Raw genomic sequence first — 16,528 nt, 5'->3', positions numbered from 1 at the left:
TTGAAGTAAAGCCCTCCTTTATTTGAGGAACCCCCTCCTTTTGAGGTAAAACCATCCTTTTTTTGAGGAAACCCCTCCTTTTTGAGGTAAAACCCTCCTTTATTTGAGGAACCCCCTCCTTTTTTTTGAGGTAAACCCCTCCTTTATTTGAGGAACCCCCTCCTTTTTTCTGAGGTAAAACCCTCTTTTTTTGAGGTAAAATCCTCCCTTATTTGAGGAAACCCTCCTTTTTTTGAGGTAAAACCCTCCTTTTTTTGAGGTAAATCCCTTTTTTTTGAGGAAACCAGTCCTTTTTTTGGAGGAATACCCTCCTCTTTTCGAGGTAAACCCCCTGTCCCGTCCCCAGTGACCCCTCGCAAACGCCTCGCTCCGGCAGCTGCGGGGTCCTAGAGCCCGCCGCCCACACACGCCATCTCGTCGGCCAGCTCCTCCTCCGCCGGCGGCCGTAGCGGCTCCTCGTCGCTGTAAACGGCGGCGGTGGCGGCGGCGGGGGCTGGGGGCGTGGGACGGCGGCGGGTGAGGAGGTCGGTAGCGGCGCTTTCCATCTCGTCCATCGTCATGTCGCAAGCGTCGGCGATCTCTCGTTTGGCCACCGCCACGAATTTGGGGTCGCGGGCGAACAGCCCCAACCCCTCCGAGATGAGCACCTGCGGGGCGGGAGGCAGAGCTGGCACCGGTGCGGTGGTGGCAGGGGGTCCCGTTCCCGTCCGTCGTCCCCCCCCCCGGCTCCCCTCTTCCGCCCCGCACTCACGGCTTCCACCAGGCTGTCTGCGGAGCCGCGGCCCAGCCTGTCCCGAGGTCCGCAGGGTCGCAGGCGGAGGGGGCCGGGGGCAGCGCGGTCCCCCACGAACCAGCGTGAGAGCGGGGGGAGGCTCCCCCCGCCTCCTCCCGCCGACACCCCCCCCCACCCCCGGCGCCGGTCCTCCCTCCACCAGGATGAGGGGCGCGTAGAGGACGTGGCCGCGGGTGGGGGCCGTGGCCCAGGCGTGCGAGGAGCCCCCCAGGCGCCAAGTCTCGGAGCTGCCGTAGCCCTGCGGGGAGAGGAGGAGGAGGAGGTCAGTGCTCTGTGTGTGTGTCTGCGTGTGACACGCGTGTGTGTGTCACGCGTGGTGGTACCTGGGGCCGTGCGGGGCCGGGGGGGCCCGAGGGGTTGTAGGTGCCCGGGATGGGCTCGTCCTCGCAGCTGCCCTGGCGCCGCAGGCACTGGATGGTGAAGGAGGGCTTCCGGCCTGGGGAAGGGGGCGGGGTGTCTCGATGGAGGCCCCGCCCCCTCTTCGTAAGCCCCGCCCCCCTCCCGCAGGCCCCGCCCTTACCTGCGGGGGTCGGAGGCAGGAGCCGGCGCCGCTTGAGCTGCTGCCCTTCGAGGGTCCCGTTGTGGAGGGCGAAGTGCCGGGAGGGCAGCGGCAGCGACCCCCCCCCGCGGCCCCTCTCCCGCCCAGCGCGGGGGCAGGGGGGCGGGAACGGTCCCCAGCGGTCTGGGGACGGGGACAGAAGGAGTTTGGGGGCATTTCCCCAATTATAGGGACCCCCCCCAGGGTTGGGGAGCTGGGGGGTGTCCCCCAGGTGTTACGGGGGACACGGGTGTGGCGATACCTGTCCCCGCCCCACCGGTGGCGGGGGGCCGAGCCCTCCAGGTCCTCTTCGTGGCTGATGTCGCCCGGCTCCCCCCCCGGCTCTTCCCCGTCCTCGGGGGGGGCTGGCTCTTCCTGTCCCCCCGCCTCCGAGCGCCGCCTGCCACACAGGGCCGTCAGGACCCCTGTTGCCCCCCAGGGACCCCCTCTCCCTTCCCCATGGGGACCCCCAGGGTCCCTCCGCCCCACCGGTGCCGTACCTGCCGCCGAGGCGATTGGGGGCGATGTGGGGAAGGGGCGCGGGGTCCTCCCCCTCGGTGGGGGCCGGGCTGCCGGCCGGGGGGGGCTCCCCCAGGAGGGGGGGGCTGGGGGCGGAGCCGTACAGGGTCTCAGGAGCCTGCGGGCAGAGGGGCGGAGCTTGTGTTGGTGGGCGTGGCCATCGAGACAGGGGTGGGGTCGGTGGGCGCGGCCCGGAGGCGAGGGGCGGGGCTTACGGCGTAGGTCAGCTGCTCCTCCTCGGTGGCGGCCGGTCCCTCGTCGTCGCCCTCGAGGTCGCAGCTCAGCGCCCGCCGCATCTCGGGGCCCAGCGCCTGCAGCGTCTGCAGCCCGGCCTGGGGGGGGGGGGGGGTGTCACCGCGGCCACCCCCGCCCCTCCTCACAGCCCCACCCCCACGGGGGTGCCCCCCACACCTGGAGCGCACACTCGTTGCTGGGGCCAGCGTTGGGGCCCAGCATCCCCCGCTCCTTCCGCCGCCGGAATTTGCGGAAATAGTCCTGGATCAGGAAGGTGGCGTAGAACTTGCCCACGGTGACCTCTTCCTCTGGGGGAGCGGAGGGGGGAGGCACAGCAGCGTCAGGGGTGCCGGGGTCCCCCAGGGATGACCCCCCCCCCCAAGGGTGGCTGGGGGACACACACACACGGGGACACTCGCTCACCCTCGGGCGGGGGGATGACCTCATCCAGCAGCTTGGGCTTCGTCCTCTTCCAAATCTTCTTGATGACGGCACGCAGCTCTTTGTTGGCCACGTCCAGGTTCCCTGGCAGGGAGGGGGATGGGGGGGGGAACGACAACACACAGCGGGGAATCCAGGGGTGCCCCCACCCTGACTTGTCACACCCCACTGTCCCATGGGGGACCTCGGGCCCCCTCCAGTTCCCAACCTTCCGTCTTGATCTTGAGGGAAGTGCGCACCAGGGCGAAGAGGGTAGCGTTGAAGGTCACGGTCCCGTCCGAGTTGAGAGGCATGTTCATGGCCACCAGGCGCTGGGGGGGGGGGGGGGAAGGGTGATGGGGGGGGGCAATGTGGACCCAGGCATCCAGCGCCCCCCCCCCCCCCCCCAGTCCCCTCTGGAGGCTGACCTTGCAGGCGACCCGGTGGGGGCAGAGCTTCCCAAAGCCCAGGGGGGGCTGGATCCGGCGCAGCAGCGTCACCACATCCAGGTGCTTGATGCGGCCCCTGCGAGATGGGGGGGGTCACAGGGAGCCCCGGATGGCTCGGGGGGGGCGGGGGGTGACACTGTGACGGTGACAGACCTGGCAGCGGGGTCGTACTCGGACCAGACCCGCTTGAACTCGTCCAGGTGGTGGGGGCCCAGGATGGACCAGTCGCGCGTCAGGTAGTCAAAGTTGTCCATGATCACAGCCACAAAGAGGTTGATGATCTGGTGGGGGGGGGGGGGGGGGCGGTCAGGAGCCCCCCCAGGGGCTCTTGCTGTGGGGCAGGGGCTCTGGCTATGGGGCAGGGCTGTTGCTGTTGACGTTGCTGGGGCCAAGCAGCGTTCTGGTGGCCCGCCAGGGCGCCGTGGGGCTCACCAGGAAGGCGCAGAGCATGAAGAAGCTGATGAAGTAGGCGATGGCGAAGTTGCTGCCGCAGGTGAACTCCTCGCCCGGTCCCGCGTCCGACTCGGGGTCGCAGCGCTTGCCCGGCAGGCTGGCCAGCATGATCTCCTGCCAGGCCTCCCCTGTGGCGCACCTGCGCCCCACGCGCTCAGCGTGACCCTATAGGGCCCCCCCCGACCCCTGGTGTGCCCTCCTGCCAGGCCTCCCCTATAGATGGGGTAGAGGTGCCCTATAGAGCAACCCTGCAGGGACGCGCAGGCCCCAGGAGCGCCTACAGGAACCCCACGGGGAGCCGTGGGTGCTATAGGACTCTGGGGAGGGGCACAGAGCCCACAGGGACCCTGTGGGCACCCCAGGAGGACCCTATAGGGGTCCTATAGGAACCGCGTTGTGACCCACAGACCCCAAGGAGGAACTCCACAGGGACCCAATAAAGACCCTGACAGGACACCCCAGATCCCATAGGAAGCCCAGAGCCCCCCCCCGATCCCATAGGAAGCCCAGAGCCCCTCCCAGATCCCATAGGAAGCCCAGAGCCCCCCCCAGATCCCATAGGGCCCCCATAGGGCGCGACCCCACCTGAAGAGCAGCAGCACGGCCTGGGGGAAGGTCTGGAAGTTGTTGTTGCGGTTGATCTGGGTCCCGTCCTGCAGCGCCACCTTCCCGAAGGTCTGGGGGGGGGAGGGACATGGTGGGGGGGGGCCGGGGGCTTGCGGGACCCCCCCTCGCACGGCAGGGCTGGGGCAGGGGAGCGCATCTCTCGCACGAGGCCCCTCACCTGCATGCCGATGACGGCGTAGATGAAGAAGATCATGGCGATCAGGAGGGCGACGTAGGGCAGGGCCTGGCGGGGGGGGGCGCGAAGTGGGGGGGTGAGGTGTCATTCCCCCCCCCCAGCGTCCGTCCGCCCCCCCCCCACCCCCGCGACGTCCCACCTGGAAGGACTTGACGAAGGTCCAGAGCAGGGTGCGGATGCCCTCGCCCTTGGAGAGCAGCTTCACCAACCGCATCACCCGGAAGAGCCGGAAGAAGGTGATGGAGATGCGGGAGCTGTCCTCCGAGCTCTGCAGGGGTGGAGGGGGGGACGGCGGGGGGGTGAGGGGACCCCAAGACTCCTGCACCGGCCCCCCCCCCCCCGCCCCACGCTGGAGGACACCCCCGTACCTCACCAACGTGACCCCCGTTCTGTCGCACACAGGCGTGAGGAGCCACAGATGGAGATGGATGGAGACAGACAGATGTACACGAGCATCACGGACATGGCGGGGAGACGACGGGATGCAGGTGTCCAGGACTGCCCCCCCCCCCCCCCCCCCGAAAAAAAAACCCCATCCCAGATTCAGGGGACCCCCACCCCGCCGGGAAAAAAGGGGGGGGGTGTGACTCACGTTGACCTCGGTGACGGCGATGTCCACCACGCTGCCCACCACGATGAGGGCGTCAAAGGTGTTCCAGGCGTCGCAGAAGTAGTGCTGCGTACGGGGCAGGGGGGGAATGGTGAGGGCCCCCCCCCCCTCCTCGTGTGACACCCCTCCCCTCCTCGTGCGACACACACGCCCCCCGCTCCAACCCCTCGCACGAGCCTACCCGGGGTTTGAAGGCAATGATCTTGAGCACCATCTCGACGGTGAAGAGCCCCGTGAACACCATGTTGAGCAGGTCCATCACGTAGTTGAAGGGCTTGGACTGCTCGTAGTGCTTTAGGGGAGGGGGGGTGTCCTTAGCTGCCCCCCCTCAAGACCCCTGAGGGTGCCCAAGTGTCCCCAACCAACCCCCCACCCCCCCGGGTCCCCGCGTGCCCCACCTGGACGGCCAGGGCGATGGTGTTGAGGAGGATGAGGACGAACATGATGTACTCGAAGGCGGTGGAGTTGACCATGGCCCAGACGCGGTACTGGGTGCGGTTCTTGGGGATGTAGCGCCGCAGCGGCTGCGCCTTCAGGGCGTACTCCACGCACTGTCGCTGCGGGGGGGGGACACACACAGCCGGCTGCCACGGGGGATGCCACCGCCTGCGGGGAGCGGGGCGACGAGGCGATGCCGCGGCGTCCCCGGGCACCTGGTTCTTGTCCAGCTCGCAGTTGCGGTACTCGCTCTCCCCCTGCGCCCGGAAGGTGATGATGACGAAGCCGACGAAGATGTTCATCATGAAGAAGGCGATGACGATGATGTAGACGATGAAGAAGATGGAGATCTCCACCCGGTAGTTGTAGATGGGACCCTGGTCCTCGGCGTTGGCGTCGATGGCCTTGTACAGCAGCCTGGGGGCGGGGGGACACACACACACACACAGAACAGCAGACAGCGGTGGTCCGCAAGGTACCCCCCAACGCGGGCTCCGGGTGTCATCGTCCCACCCCTGCCCCAGGTGACTCACGCGGGCCAGCCCTCGAAGGTGGAGACGGTGAAGAGCGCCATCATCCCCGCCAGCACGTTGTCGAAGTTGAAGTCGCTGTTGTGCCAGAGGCGCTCCCGCACCGAGGGGTGGGAGACGTCCCCGTCCTTGTACACCAGGAAGGTGCCCCTGTGCGGGGGTGGGGGGATGGACACCGTGGGTAGGGGACACCCGCGCCGCAGGGGGGGCGACACCGCCACGGCACCGCGAATGAGCCCCTGCCCGCGGCCGTCAGCTGGGCAGGGGACACGGACACAGGGACGGCCCCCCCCCGCTCACACTCCGCGTGCGCTCACGCTCGGTTCACGCCCTACAATCGCACGCCACGTACGCGTAACCTACACTCGCAACCAAGCTGAGGTCACAGCCTACGCACACGTCTACAGGCGCAGTCACGCTACACTCACGCCTCACACTCACACTCCAGCTATGCTCACACTCAGCGCACCCTCACACTCCGCCTACACTCACGTTTACACCGATACTCAGCCTACACTCACATGCCACTTACACTTAGGTGTACACTCACTCAGCCTACACTCATACTCAGCCTACGCTCACATTTAAACTCTCACTCAAGCTAGTCACACTCAGCATACACTCACACGCAAGCTACACTTGCACTCACGCTCAGCCTACACTCACACTCAAGCTACAGTCACATCTACCCTCACACTCGAGTTACACTGAAACTACACCCACACTCAGTGCACTCTCAGACTACGCTCACAGCCTACTCACACTCACTCTACACTCACTCTCAATGCACACTCAGCCCACACTCACACTCAATACACACTCAGCCTACACTCACACTCAATGCACACTCAGCCCGCACTCACAGCCTACGCTCACACTCAATACACACTCAGCCTACACTCACACTCAGCCTACACTCACACTCAATGCACACTCAGCCCGCACTCACAGCCTACGCTCACACTCAATACACACTCAGCCTACACTCACTCTCAATGCACACTTAGCCCGCACTCACTCACTGCACACTCAGCCCGCACTCGCAGCCTACGCTCACACTCAGCCTACGCTCACACTCAGAGCGCACCTCCAGCCCACAATCACGTCACACTCACCCCACACTCACCCTTGGTCGGGGACACCAGGGCAGTGGGGGGGTGCGGGGGGGGGGGGGTCAGTTTGGGGGGGTGTGGGGTGTCAGTCTGGGGCGGGGGGGGACCGGCACCCACTTGCACTCTCCTGGCGTGTGCTTGGCCTCGTCGGTGCAGCTGTAGAACTTGCCCTGGGGAAATGGGGGGGTCAGGGGGACCCCCGCCCCCTGGAGGGGTCAGAGGGACCCCGGGGGGGGGGGGGTTGGGGGGGGTTCCCCCCCCCCCACACCTTGAAGAGCTGCACCCCGATGCAGGCGAACATGAACTGGAGCAGCGTGGTCACGATCATGATGTTCCCGATGGTGCGGATGGCCACGAAGACGCACTGCACCACGTGCTGGGGACAGAGGGACACCGGGACACCCGTGACAGGGGGACGTCAGGGACAGCCGGACACGGGGACAGCCGTGACAGCGGGACATCAGGGACAGCCGGACGTGGGAACACCCGTGACAGTGGGACATCAGGGACAGCCAGATGCGGGGACACCTGTGACAGTGGGATGTCAGGGACAGGCAGACGTGGGGACACCCATGACAGGGGGACTTCAGGGACAGCCGGACGTCAGGGACACTGGGACACCCGTGACAGTGGGACATCAGGGACAGCTGGACATCGGGGACATAAGGAACACCCGTGACAGTGGGACATCAGGGACAGTCGGACACGGGGACAGCAGGACACCTGGATGCCAGGGACACTGGGGACACCCGGCCGTCAGGGGGACCGGGACACCCGCGCCACCAGCAGCACCGTGTGCCAGAGACACCCGTGCTCCCAGTCCCATCGCCCCAGTGACACCAGTAACACCCCACACCACACACGGGGGGCCCAGCGCTCCCAGTCCCACCGGTACAGCCTGCAGCACGCCACAGGCGCTGCTGGGTGCCCCCCAGTGCCTCCCAGTGCTCCCAGTGCCACACCTTGAGGCCCTTGGCGCGGTTGATGGCTCGCAGGGGCCGCAGGACGCGCAGGACCCGCAGGATCTTCACCACCGAGATGGCGCTGGAGCTGCCGCGGGCATCAGGGGACACCAGTGCTCCCATTAACACTCCCAGTGCTTCCCAGTAACGCTCCCAGTGCCCCCAGCAATGCCCCTACTGCCTCCCAGTGTTTCCAGCACTGCTCCCAGTACTCCCAGTGGCATTCCTTGTACCCTCCCCATGCCCCCAGCAGCTTTCCCAGTGCCCCCAGTTGCATTCCCAGTTTCCCTACTGGCACCAGCAGTGCTCCCAGTGACACTCCCAGTCTGCCCAGTGGTGGTCCCAGTGCCTCCCAGTACCCCCAGTGACTTTCCCAGTGCCCCCACTTCATCCAGTGGCGCTCCCAGTGCTTTTCAATGCCCCCAGCAGTGATCCCAGTGCCTCCAGTGGCACTCCCAGTGCCTCCCAGTGGCCCCAGTGCCCTCAAAGGTGCTCCAAGTGCCTCCCAATGCCTCCCAGTGCCCCCAGCAGTGCTCCCAGTGCCTCCCAGTGCCCTCAGCAGTGCTCCCAGTGCCACCAGAGGTGCTCCCAGTGCTTCCCAGTGCCCCCAGCAGTGCTCCCAGTGGGCCCAGCAGTGCTCCCAGTGGGCCCAGCAGTGCTCCCGGTGCCACCAAGTGCCCCCAGCGGCGTTCCCAGTGCCTCCCAGTTCCCGCCCCAGCTCACTGGATGCCAAAGGAGATGAGGGAGACTCCGACCACCAGCAGGTCGAGGAGGTTGAACCAGTTGCGGCAGAAGGAGCCTTTGTGCAGGAAGGCGCCGAAGGCCGTCATCTGGGGGAGGCCGTGAACCCCGACGTTGCGGACCCCCCCCAAAACCCTGGGGACACCCCCAAAATCCTGGGGACCCCCCCCAAAACCCTAGGGACACCCCCAAAATCCTGGGCACCCCCCCGGCGTACCTTGAGCAGGATCTCCACGGTGAAGATGGAGGTGAAGGCGTAGTCGAAGTAGCCCAGGATCTGGGGGGGGGGGGAAATGGGGTGACCCCTCCCCCCCAGTGCCCCCTTCTCCCCCCTGGGCCCCCCCAAACACCCCCAGGGCCCCCCCGAATTGCCCCAAGCCCCCCAGCTCTTCCCAGCACCCCACATTTCTGCCCCCCCCCCCCCCCCAACACCGGGCGAGCGGATCCCTAGTCTTGCACATGGTGACGGGGTGAATTAGTCCCTGGTCCCCCAGTTCCCCCCAGTTTGCCCAGTATCCCACGTGGTTGCGGGGCGAGTGGGCGCGGACGGGGTCCTCGGCGGCCAGCGAGACGCTGCTGAGGATGATGAAGACGAGGATGAGGTTGGTGAAGACGTGGTGGTGGATGAGGGCGTGGCACCGCACCCGCAGCCTGCGCCGAGCACGCGTCAGCACCAGTTACTCCCAGTTACTCCCAGTGCTCCCCCTCTCCCCTCCGTCCCATTTTACTGGGCGCCCATCCCCCAGCGGGTTCCCCCCTTCCAGTTAGTCCCAGTTCCCTCCAGTTTCCCCGCAAGTGTCCCCAGTCCCCACCGTGTGCCACCCAGTGCTCCCAGAGCCCCTCTCCCAGTGCACCCAGTGCTCCCAGTTTGTGTCCTCACTCCCAGACCCCGTGTCACTTGTGTCCCCAGTCCCAGTGCTCCCAGTCCTCCCAGTGCCTCCAGTGCCAGTGCTCCCAGTCCTCCCAGTACCCCCAGCCCCCTAGTCCCAGTGCTTCCAGTACCCCCAGTTTGTGTTCCCAGTCCCCCCACGTCCCTTGCGCCCCCGCTCCCAGCCCCGCAGTGTTCTTAGTGTCCCCAGCCCCAGTCCTCCCAGTGCCCCCAGTCCTCCCAGTCCCCTCTCTCACGGGTTGGTGCTGCCCAGCAGGAAGAAGGCGCTGCCCTCGGGGATCGGCACCACCTTGGTTTTGGGGGGCTCCTCCAGGGATTCCAGCCGGGCCCCCCCCAGACTGTCCCGCTCCCCCCCCGGCCTCCTCATCACCTGGAAGGGACCCAGGCGTCCAGACGCTGTCGCCCCAAAACCCACCCCCACCCCCCGGCGGGTGACACTCACCTTCCTCGCTCCCCTCCTCCTCCTCCTCTTCCTCCTCCTGCTCCCCCTCAACCTGGGGGGGGGGGACGCACACGCTGAGCGTGCGAGGGCCGTGCACACTTTGGGGGGGGGGGGGGGGGGGCGCACCCTCAGCTCACACTCACCTTCACGCTCACGTCCTGGCTCCCTGCGCCGGCTTCCACCTCCCCGGCCTTGTCCCTGCGGGTTTTTTTTGGAGGGGGGGAATTTGGGGGGGGGGGGGGGGGGGGGGGGTGCTCAGCCAGAGGACCCAGGGGTCCGGGTGCCCCCCCCCCCCGAGAAGGGATCCAGCGGTCCGGGTGCCCCCCCCCTCAAAGAAGGGACCCAGGGGTCCGGACTCACTTTTTATCGGCCCCCGAATTGATGTTGTCACCGTCGGCCAGGTTGTCGACCGCGATGGCCAAGAAGACGTTGAGGAGGATGTCTGTGGGGAGGAAAGGGTTAAACGTGTCCTCCCAGTATCCTCCCAGTATGTGCCCCTCTTACTGGGTTTGTTCCCACTCCCCCGGTCATCATCCTCCGGGCTCTCTGCCTCTCATTTCCCAACCCCAGTGCCTCCCATACCAGCTCCCCAGTTAGGCCGTGCTGCCTTCCCAGTCCCTCCCAGTTAGCCAGTTCCCCGCTCCCAGCCCGTCCCAGTGCTCCCAGTATGCCCACGCACAGTTGCCACAGATGAAGAGGATGACAAAGTAGACGCAGACAAGCATTCCGGGGAAGACGGGGCCACCGTAGGCCATGATCCCGTCATACATCACCGCGTTCCAGTCCTCTCCCGTCAGGATCTGGGGGGGGGGACGGACACCCCCAAACACCAGGGTCACCCCAAAACCTCGGCATCCCTCCCCAGTGCACCCCCCCCCAGTAGTCCCAGTGCTCCCAGTACACCGCCACCTCCCAGTTGTCCTCCGTCAGGGCGCAACGTCACCCCGGAGTGACTACGGGGTGGTGAGGGGACCTGTTTGGGGGGGGGCACCTCATGGGTTTTGGGGTCTCCCCACAGGTTTTGGGGTCCCTCATGGGTTTTAGGATCCCCTAGGGGGTTCAGGGTCTCCCCACAGGTTTTGGGGTCCCCCACAGGTTTCAGGGTCTCCCCAAAGGTTTTGGGATCTCCCCATGGGTTTTGGGGTCTTCCCACAGGTTTTTGGGGGTCGTGTCTGTCCCCCAACCCCCCCCCCCCCCCAGGATTTGGGGGCATCCTCCCCACCCCCCGGGATTTGGGGGTACCTGGAAGACGGTGAGCAGCGCCTGAGGGAAGGTATCGAAGGTGCTGCGCTTGGTCTGGGTCTCGTCGAAGCTGAAGCGTCCCCCGAAAAGCTGCATGCCCAACAGGGCAAAGATGATGATGAAGAGGAAGAGGAGCAGCAGGAGGGAAGCGATGGACTTCATGGAGTTCAACAAGGAACCCACCAGGTTGCTCAGCGACGCCCAGTGCCTACGGGATGCTGGGGTTACTGGGAGAACTGGGAAAGGGACCGTTTCCCCGCCTCGGGTAGATCCACCCCGCCACCGACACGCCGGGGGGCGGCTGACGGAGCCCCGGGAGGGGAGGGGGGGTCGTCAACCGCGTTCACCGCGCGTTGTCGTCGCGTCTCCCCCCAACTCCTCGACCTGGTGACTTTAAAGACGCGGAGGAGACGGACGCAGCGGAGGACGGAGATTCCCAGGGGTTCCATGGCCCCTCGTTCCACCAAAGCCGTTTCCAACACCCCGCCGCACACCACGAAACAATCGAACCGGTTGAAAAAACTGGCGAAGTAACAGGCGGGACCCAAGGCGTACAGCTTCAACACCATCTCGGCGGCGAACAACGACAGCAGCGCCTTGTTGGCGTAAGCTTTTTTGGGGGGCGGGGGTTGAGGAGATGCCCATACCCCCCCCAAAAAAAAATCTGGGGGTGTTCAGCGGGGTAGGGGGGGTGTACCTTGCGTTTGGGTGAGCCAAGGGGGTTGCCCATGGTGCTCGGAGGCGATGGTGAGGGTGTTGAGGAAGACCAAGAGTAAGACGGTCCAGTAGAAGGAGACGGATTTCACCGCCCCGCGGCACCGGCGGCGCCACAGGCGGTTCAGGCGGCGCAGGCGGCGCCTGGGGGGGGGGGGATTTGGGGGTACAGGGGGGGTTAGGAGGGGACAGGGGGACGTGGGAGGCGGTGGCGTTTTGGGGACGGAGGGGAGGTGTTGGGGTTACAGAGAACAGCCCGTCAGGTGGGAGGTGTTGAGGTGGGGGGGCCCCACTGTGTGGCCCCCCCCCCTTTTTTTCCAGGCCCCACTTTCCCCCCCACTCACCAGAATTTCGTTTTCGTAATTTTGCCCCTGGGGAGGGAAAAGTGCAGAGTTACCCCAAAATTTGGGGGGTCCCTGTGGCCACTAAGGGGGGAGAGGGGTTGCGGTACCTGGGGGTGGGGTGCTAGGGTCAGTTTTGGGGTCCTGGGGGGGGGGGCTTAGAGTGTCCCTGGGGCTAATGGGGGGGGGTCCCAGATGGCCTTGAGGAGCTGTGGGGGTCGGTTTTGGGGTCCCGGGGGGGGGGGGGGGCACAGGGACCTGTGGGGGGTCCCAGAGGCTCTGGGAGGTACTGGGGGGCCATGGGGGGGCCAGGAGGGGTCGGGGGGGGCTATAGGGGGGTGTCCCAGAGAGTTGCAGGAGGCTTGCCGAGCCCCCCGTTCCAGCGCTCACAGGCAACGGTCGCAGGCGGTGGGCTGCGCCTCCTCCTCGCCCACCGTCTCGGTGTTCACCGACGTCGTCTCGCTGCCGGGAAGGCTGGCTGGGGTGGGGGTCAAAGGTCAGCGGCGTGCAGGGGACCCCGGCATCCGGGGAAAAGTCGTGGCGGGGGGGGGGGGGCACCCCGGGGGGGGGGGGGGGGGGGACTTCGTTACCGTGGGTGTCGGTGGAGTGACTGGCGTGCCGGAGCCACTTCAGCCGCGGTTTCCGCTTCCCCATCAGGTCCTCGGCGGTCAGGCCTGCGGGTTGGCGTGGGGGGGGGTGGTCCACGGAGGTTTTTGGGGTGCCGAGGATTTTGGGGGGGATGCCCACCCCCAAGCCCACTTACGGTGCTTCTCGTGCTCGTCCTCGTCACCCTCCAGGTCTTCGGCCTGGGTGATCCAGTCCATGTAACCCCGGAGATCTTCCTCCAGCTGCTGCTTCTCCCTCAGCTTCTGGAAGTCTCCGCGGGCCTTGGCCTTCTCACGCTCCTTGGAGAATTCCCTTGGAGGTGGAGAAATATGTGACACACACGCCCCCCCCGCCCCCAGACACACTAACGACATGCTAACGACACGCTAACGATGCCCTCACCCGCTCAGCACCCCCAGCACCAAGTTGAGGACAAAGAAGGAGCCGAAGATGACGAGGCTGACGAAGTAAATCCAGGGTAGCTCATGGCCCATCGCATCCTGCATCTGGAGGGGGGGGGCGATGGGGTTGGGGGGGCAGGTTTTGGGGTGACACACTGTTAAGGGGGGGGGGGGGGTTGGGGGACCCCAAATCCACCCCTCAGTGGCGCAGGGAGTGATGCGATCGACACTCAGGCGCCGGTCAGTGGGATCCGCCCTGGCCCCGGGGAGGATTTTGGGGGGCTCAGGGAGTGCAGGGGGGGGGGGGGGGGGGGAATGCGTGTAAGGATTTTGGGGGGGCTTACCCAGTAGAGAACATCGGTCCAGCCCTCCATGGTGATGCACTGGAAGACAGTGAGCATGGCGAAGAAGAAGTTGTCGAAGTTGGTGATGCCGCCGTTGGGACCCTCCCAGCGGCCCCGGCACTCGGTGTTGTTCTGCAGGCAGGCGCGGCCGTGGCCCGAAAAAGCGCAAGGGGAGGGGTCCTCCTCCGATTCTAGGTCTGGGGGGGGTAAGGGGGGGGTTAGCACCCCCAAAATGGTGTTTGGGCAGGTCCACAGGGTGTTATGGGGGGGGTGCGGGGGACTGGTGCGCAGAGCGACAGAGGAAGGAGGGCTGGGAGCCCCCCCAGGCATGCTGGGAGCAAAATTGGGGTGCAGGAGGTGGGCGCGGTGACACCCCCCGCCCGCCCCCCCTTACCAGATCCGATGAAGAAGCAGGTCTTGTGCATGCGGCCGATGAAGAGCTCGAGGCCGATGATGGCGTAGATGATGATGACGAAAAGGACGAGGAGGGCGATGTGCAGCAGTGGCACCATGGCCTTCATGATGGAGTTGAGGACGATGTGGAGGCCTGTGGGGAAGAAGTTGGGGGGGGGGGGGAGGGGCTGGCAGGAGGCTGGAGATGGGGGCAGCCACCTCCCCCCCACCCCCAAAAAAGCCGTGCCAGACGTTATCGCCCCAAAACCAATCTCACTGGGGACGCCGGAGACGAGGCGGAGGGGCCGGAGGACACGGAAGGCACGCAGGGCTTTGACGTCGAAGCCCCCCGGTTTCCCGCTCATGTGGTGGGCTTCGCCGGGTTTGTGGGACACCTGCTCCAGGATGACGCTGAAAAGCCTGAGGGAGATTTGGGGGGGGGGGGGGGGGGGTGTTATTTGCATGCGCCCCCCCCCCCTTTGCCTGTTCCCCTCCCTTGGGGACAATTCCTCACCCCACGATGACGATGACGAAGTCGAGGAGGTTCCAGCCGTTGCGGATGTAGGCGCTGGGGTGCAGGACCAGCCCGTAAGCGATGATCTTCAGGAAGGTCTCCACCGTGAAGATGATGAGGAAGACGTACTCCACTTGCTCCTGGGGGGGGGGGGGGGGAAGTTGGGGGGACCCAAGGCATCCAGGGATGTCCCACCCCCATAACCCCCCCCCTCCCAGGGACTCGGTGGGGTGGCCCAGCACCCCCTTATCCCAGGGAACAAGGGCATTTGGGGACACCCCCACCCCCACAAGATGGCCCCCCACCTTCTCTTGGGGGACAAGGGACAGTATTATTTGGGGGACACCCCCCACCCCTCAACCCCCCACCCTTCCCATCATCCCTTTCTCCCTGGACCCAGGCGTCCGGGATGGCTAAGCCGGGATTAGCACCCACCCCGGCGCCGGGTAAGCGGCTTAAGGCAACGGCACACGCGTGTGCGAGGGGAACACGTGTGGCACGCGCTTCAGGGGACCCAGGCACCTGGGCAGCCCTCTGCCACCCCACAGACACCTACCTAACCCCCCCCCCAAAAGTGTCCAGGCATCCCCCCCATAGACCCTCCCTGTCCCCCCTATTCCCACCCAGGGGGAAACCCCGCTGTTGGGGCGGACCCCCACATTCCCGATTCCGTCCAGCGCCCAAAGCGGCTTCGTTAAGCGGCGGCGTTATCCCTTAACGAGCTAAACCAGCACCTGACTGCGACCAGATGAGGACGCCGGCCCCAGTGAAAGTGGGGGGTGCACCCCTTAATTTTTGGGGGGTTGGGGGGGATCAGGGGTCCTCACTAGGTTGTGGTTGGCAGCATTGGAGTCATCCTCGGGGAAGGGGATGTAGACCCCCAGAGCCACGCAGTTGGCGAAGATGGTGGCGAGGATGAGGATGTCGAAGGGCCTAGGGGTAAGGGTGGGAGGAAGGTGGGCAGCCGGTAGGGGGGGGGCTGCCCCCCAAACCTACACCCCTCCATGCCCGCAGCCTCCCATCTCCATGGTCTCATGGCCAACCCTGTCCCCACCGCCATGTCTCCCTGTGACCCCCCCCCCCCCCCCCCAAAAAACCCACTCACTTCCACTCGACGATGCTGATGGCTGCCCGGCGGATGGGGTTGTTGAGGCGGAGGCAGAAGAGGGCACGGGGGGAACGGTGGACCCCCCCAGAGCCCTGACCCTTGTGCTTGGTGTGGGGGGGACGTCGGTGACGCTGACCCGGGGGGGTCCCTCCGCCTGCCGGACCCCCGTTGGCTTCGCCTATCGGCCACCCCAGGGGCTGTCCCATGGCTTCGGCGAAAGATGGCAGCCCCTTGGGGGGTCCTGGGGGTGGGGAGGATGGTCAAGGGAGGGGGCAAGGACCCTCCCAAACTTTCCTGGACCTCCCCAAGCCCTCCTGGACCCTCCCCCCTGCAAAGCCCTCCAACTCCAGGACCCCCTGGACACACAGGGACCAGCTGTGAACACCGCATCCCGTAGACCAGGGACCTCCCCGTACCCTCGGGGACCCCCCCATCTCATTGGGGACCCCGCACTTCTTCCCAAGGACCCCACTATCCCCTCTGAGACACCGCCGGACTCACCCTCTCCGTTCTCTTCTGACTCCGACATGGTGAGGGGTGTCTGGGGTCTTTCCAGAAGTCTGGGGGTACCTGTAGGGGATCAAAGGGGGTCGGGGGGGATTATTTTAGGGGTGTCCGATAGGGTTGGGGTATTCTGAGGGTACCTACAGGGTCTGGGGGGGTGTTTGGATGGTCTTGAGAGACTCTCAAGTAGATTTCAGGGATCTGTTATGGTTTAGGAGCATTTAGGGGATATATAGGGTGTACTTGGGGAGGGTGTGGATATTTGGGGGGGTGGGATAGTTAAGAGGTTTGGGGGTATTTAGGGGGAGTTTAGGGGTGTTTAGGGGGGGTCTGTGGGTGCTGGGGTAGCTCCTGGGCCCTCCCCACGGCTCGTCCTGAGGTCCCCGGCTTGTCACTGCTGGGAGATTAAGGGCTTAACGAGGGCGTGTG

General features: G+C 65.9%; 1 protein-coding gene across 1 annotated transcript; it reads right to left on the bottom strand.

Moving 5' to 3' along the window:
* Positions 1-178: 178 nt before the first annotated feature.
* CACNA1F (calcium voltage-gated channel subunit alpha1 F) lies at positions 179-16,519 on the bottom strand. Its single transcript, XM_041121903.1, is given in 49 exon segments — positions 179-647; positions 752-907; positions 909-1,031; positions 1,117-1,229; positions 1,314-1,416; positions 1,418-1,475; positions 1,594-1,731; positions 1,832-1,968; positions 2,066-2,182; positions 2,262-2,392; positions 2,508-2,609; positions 2,734-2,836; positions 2,933-3,029; positions 3,107-3,234; positions 3,386-3,545; positions 3,992-4,083; positions 4,191-4,256; positions 4,348-4,476; positions 4,801-4,884; positions 5,000-5,110; positions 5,217-5,375; positions 5,472-5,673; positions 5,790-5,936; positions 7,016-7,068; positions 7,167-7,274; positions 7,861-7,948; positions 8,584-8,690; positions 8,819-8,878; positions 9,123-9,252; positions 9,727-9,852; positions 9,929-9,984; positions 10,076-10,130; positions 10,293-10,374; positions 10,612-10,732; positions 11,175-11,382; positions 11,559-11,784; positions 11,872-12,032; positions 12,233-12,259; positions 12,620-12,707; positions 12,820-12,903; positions 12,993-13,147; positions 13,238-13,341; positions 13,581-13,777; positions 13,975-14,127; positions 14,251-14,393; positions 14,488-14,627; positions 15,315-15,420; positions 15,593-15,836; positions 16,097-16,519. Coding segments are annotated over 49 exon segments (5,967 nt in total). The 5' UTR covers positions 16,125-16,519; the 3' UTR covers positions 179-386.
* Between the last annotated feature and the right edge of the window lie 9 nt (positions 16,520-16,528).

The sequence above is a fragment of the Aquila chrysaetos genome, unplaced genomic scaffold (genome assembly GCF_900496995.4).
Source record: "Aquila chrysaetos chrysaetos unplaced genomic scaffold, bAquChr1.4, whole genome shotgun sequence".
Taxonomy (NCBI): Eukaryota; Metazoa; Chordata; class Aves; order Accipitriformes; family Accipitridae; genus Aquila; species Aquila chrysaetos.
This window is presented reverse-complemented; position numbering and strand designations above follow the sequence as displayed.